Genomic DNA, 3,798 nt, shown 5'->3' with positions numbered 1-3,798 from the left:
CATCTCTGCTCTTCTTTCTTTTGCAGTCCTCCGGCCTTCAGAGAACGACCCGGAACCCATGGTCTGTTCCCTGGCAGTTCAAACCACCCTGATCCTGACGTCAAGGCATAAGGCAATGTCAGGACGGAGATTTCCACTGCTGTGGTGCCGCTAGCCCCGCAGCAGTCCTCAAAAGAGCAATATATATTTTAATAGAACTAGGTTGTTGTCTCGTTATTCCAGCAGCTCCTTCACAGTGACTCGGTGCCATGACGCTGAGCTAACTTGGAGGCCACCAAGGACCCTGAGAAGTTCCCTGTGTTCCCCTGAGAAGGCAACTTCCTTGTGAGGGGAACAGAGGGCCCTATTTGTTAGCCTGACCCTACCCGTAGGGAAGTCTGCTGCCTCCCTGGGGCTAGGGTCATGGACGTTGCCAGAAAGCTTCCCAACCTGGTTTTCCCCTCTGATTACTATCGTCTTTTGATAGTCCAGGCCGGCAGTGATACTACTGAAGATAGAAGCCTGAAGACTATCGAGCGGGACTTTAGGGGACTGGGACGGGTAGTGGATGGAGTGGGAGTTCAGGTGGTGTTTTTGTCCACCCCTACAGTGGCAGGGAGGGGTACAGAGAGGACTCACGACTCACTGGGATCCACCAACTGCAACTCCTTCTTGCTGTCCTCTGTCAAACCTCTGTTCTCTACCACTAAGCTGTCCTCTGCTGGTCTCCTGTCCTCTGCCAGGCTGCTGTCCTCTACCGGGCTGCTGCCCTTTGACAGCAAGCTGTCCTCTGCTGGGCTTCTGTCCTCTGCCGGCAAAATGTCCTCTACCGGGGTGCTGTCCTCTGCCAGCAAGCTGTCCTCTGCTGGCCGGTTGCTGCCCTCAGAAGACCAGGTCTCCTGCCAGGCCAGCCTGGGCTGCCTGGGGGGCATGCCTCCCTCCTCATCAGATTCAGAAGGAGCCTCTGGAGTGGGAGAGTTCTCAAATAGAAAACGGAGGCTCCTTCGGGCAGGCGTGGGCTATGCTCGGGGACTCCTCGAAGGCCCAGTGCTCCTGCCCTGTCCGTCACTGCCGTGCACCGACGCTGAGGGTCCGAGCCACAGCTGCAGTCATATAAGGCGGACCCCTGGGGTGTCACCAAGGGAGGTCACCAAGGGTCCCATGTGACACGTGCCTGGGCTGGATGGGCCCCACCGGGCGCTGTAAGTTCGTGGGCGACACCAAGCTGGGCAAGGGGATCTGGACAGGCTGGATCAACGGGCCGCATCCAGCTGCGTGGCATTCAAGGCCAAATGCTGGGTTCCACACTTGGAATCATACAATATCCTGAGTTGGAAGGGGGCAGACCTGAAGGGATGAAAGACACGGTCTCCCGATGCCTCTTGAGCAGAAGGCCTTTATTGCCATTTTTCTCTGCTACATATACTTTCCCCGTAACCACATGCGCTGTCCACGCGCCCGAATCAGTCGTACAATTCATTAGAGACCCTCAGCCACGCGCCTCAAGCCAGCCAGCAATTGACCACTGCGCAAAGCTCATCTTTAATGCTGTAGCCAAGTTAATTTATCTCCACCTTGTTCAAGTTTTTGTTACTAATGCCTAGTAAAAAAAGGGGCTTTAGGGCTTTGGGGCGACTACTTAAAGGATCAGGGGCACAGGTTGTGTTTGCCTCTGTCCTTCCGATAGGGGGGATCGATGCTGACAAGCAGACTCATCACATTAACACGTAGCTTCGGGACTGGTGCAACTGGTAGAACTTTGGGCTTGCTGATCATGGGAGGGTCTATGTGACACTGGCCTGCTACCACCAGATGAGATGCGCCTCCCTGTAGTGGTTTTACCTGGCAAGGTTTTGGTAGCACGGGGCCATAGGAGTGGCTTTTGTGAGAAGGATCTGGAAGCTGCCCCATGTTTGCTAAGGGCCCCTCTGCTGACCAGAGCTGAGCCAATAAGTCACAGAATCACAGAATTTCTAGGTTGGAAGAGACCTCAAGATCATCGAGTCCAACCTCTGACCTAACGCCAACAGTCCCCACTAAACCATATCCCTAAGCTCTACATCTAAACGTCTTTTAAAGACTTCCAGGGATGGTGACTCCACCACTTCCCTGGGCAGCCTGTTCCAGTGTCTAACAACCCTTTCGGTAAAGAAGTTCTTCCTAAGATCCAACCTAAAACTCCCCTGGCGCAACTTTAGCCCATTCCTCCTCATCCTGTCATCAGGCACGTGGGAGAACAGGCCAACCCCCACCTCACTACAGCCTCCTTTAAGGTATCTGTAAAGAGCGATAAGGTCGCCCCTGAGCCTCCTCTTCTCCAGGCTGAACAAGCCCAGCTCCCTCAGCCGCTCCTCATAGGACTTGCTCTCCAGGCCCCTCACCAGCTTCGTCGCCCTTCTCTGGACCCGCTCAAGCACCTCCATGTCCTTCTTGTAGCGAGGGACCCAAAACTGAACACAGTACTCGAGGTGCGGCCTCACCAGAGCCGAGTACAGCCCCCCGTAGCCACCCATAGCCCCCCGTAGCCCCCAATAGCCCCCCATAGCACCCTAGAGCCCCCTATAGCCCCCCTAGCCCCATATAGCCCCCTGTAGCCCCCCGCAGCCCCCTATAGCTCCCCGCCGCCCCCCCCACCCCCCCCAATTCTCCCTCCACCCCCCCTTATCCCGCTCCTCACGTTCCGGTCCACGATGTCCCGGCCCTGGCTGGCCAAGCTGCTGCCGTAGGCGGCGGCCAGGCTGGACACGGGCTCGGCCAGGAAGGCGGCGGCGGGGGGGGGCAGGCGGGATGCGGAGGACGCCGGGGGGGCCGCCGGGGGGGCCCCGTAGGCCCGGGCCGGGCCGTGGGGGGGGGGGGCGGCCCCGCCGCTGGTGTCGTCGAAGAGCGGCCGCGGCTCCGCCATCCGCGGAGGGGCCGGGCCCGGGCCGCGGCGCTTGGGGGCTGCGGGGAGAGGAGAGGAGAGGAGAGGGGGGGTCGGGGGGGGTCGGGGGAGGGGGGGGGCGCCGGGGGTCCGCACCGAGCCCCGCCGCCGCTCCCGGGGGCTCCATGGCGCTTCCGCTTCCGGTCACGTGAGGAGCGCGGGAGGAAGCTGTTGGCGGAGCGGCGGGGCGGGGCCGGAAGTGGCGGTTGCCATGGGGACGGGCGCGCGGGGCCGTGACGTCAGCAAGGGTGTGATGTCAGCAAGGCCACCGTGCCACCAAGGTGATGACGTCACCAAGGCCACCACGTCACCAAAGCCATGATGGCAACCAAAGCCATGACGTCACCAAGGCCACCATGTCCCCAGGGCCACCACGTCCCCATAGCCCCCATGGCCCCATAGCCCCCACGGCCCCATATCCACCATGTCCCCAGCGCCATCTTATCCCCAAGGCCACCACGTCCCCAAGGCCACACGGTGGCCGTGGTGGCCCTAGGGCTGTCCCTGAGGTGTCGTGGCCATTTCCTGGCCACGGCGGCCATCTTGTCCCCAAGGCCACCACGTCCCCAGGGCTACCACTTCCCCAAGACCACCATGTCCCCAGATCCACCACATCCCTGTTGCCACCACATCTCCGTGGCCACCACATCCCCAAGGCCACACGGTGGCCGTGGTGGCCCTAGGGCTGTCCCTGAGGTGTCGTGGCCATTTCCTGGCCACGGCGGCCATCTTGTCCCCAAGGCCACCATGTCCCCATGGCCACCACATCCCCATGGCCACCATGTCTCCGTGGCCACCATGTCCCCAGGATGACCATGTCCCCATATCCACCATGTCCCCATGGCCACCACGTCCCCAAGGCCACACGGTGGCCCAGGGGGGGCTGCTGCTGCTGGGCA

The 3,798-nt window shown here is 60.7% G+C and overlaps 1 protein-coding gene across 1 annotated transcript; it reads right to left on the bottom strand.

Moving 5' to 3' along the window:
- LOC140000355 (protein YIF1B-like) lies at nucleotides 1-3,102 on the bottom strand. Its single transcript, XM_072030224.1, has 3 exons — nucleotides 2,996-3,102; nucleotides 2,657-2,919; nucleotides 1-1,326 (listed from the first exon to the last, which is right to left on the bottom strand). The coding sequence occupies exons 1-3, from the start codon at nucleotides 3,024-3,026 to the stop codon at nucleotides 1,294-1,296; spliced, it is 327 nt and encodes a 108-aa protein (XP_071886325.1). The 5' UTR covers nucleotides 3,027-3,102; the 3' UTR covers nucleotides 1-1,293.
- Between the last annotated feature and the right edge of the window lie 696 nt (nucleotides 3,103-3,798).

Source organism: Anas platyrhynchos, chromosome 33 (assembly GCF_047663525.1).
Source record: "Anas platyrhynchos isolate ZD024472 breed Pekin duck chromosome 33, IASCAAS_PekinDuck_T2T, whole genome shotgun sequence".
NCBI lineage: Eukaryota > Metazoa > Chordata > Aves > Anseriformes > Anatidae > Anas > Anas platyrhynchos.
Note: the sequence above shows the minus strand (reverse complement) of the source record. Positions and strands in the feature narration are given on the sequence as shown.

What these genes read in the sequence shown, in the direction of transcription:
- LOC140000355 (XM_072030224.1), bottom strand. Translation starts at nt 3,026, where the DNA reads ATGGAGCCCCCGGGAGCGGCGGCGGGGCTCG. An exon ending in GGGAGCGGCGGCGGGGCTCG is followed by an intron (nt 2,920 to 2,995) that starts GTGCGGACCCCC and finishes CTCTCCCCGCAG; the next exon opens with CCCCCAAGCGCCGCGGCCCG. An exon ending in GGGACATCGTGGACCGGAAC is followed by an intron (nt 1,327 to 2,656) that starts GTGAGGAGCGGG and finishes TCATCCCTTCAG; the next exon opens with GTCTGCCCCCTTCCAACTCA.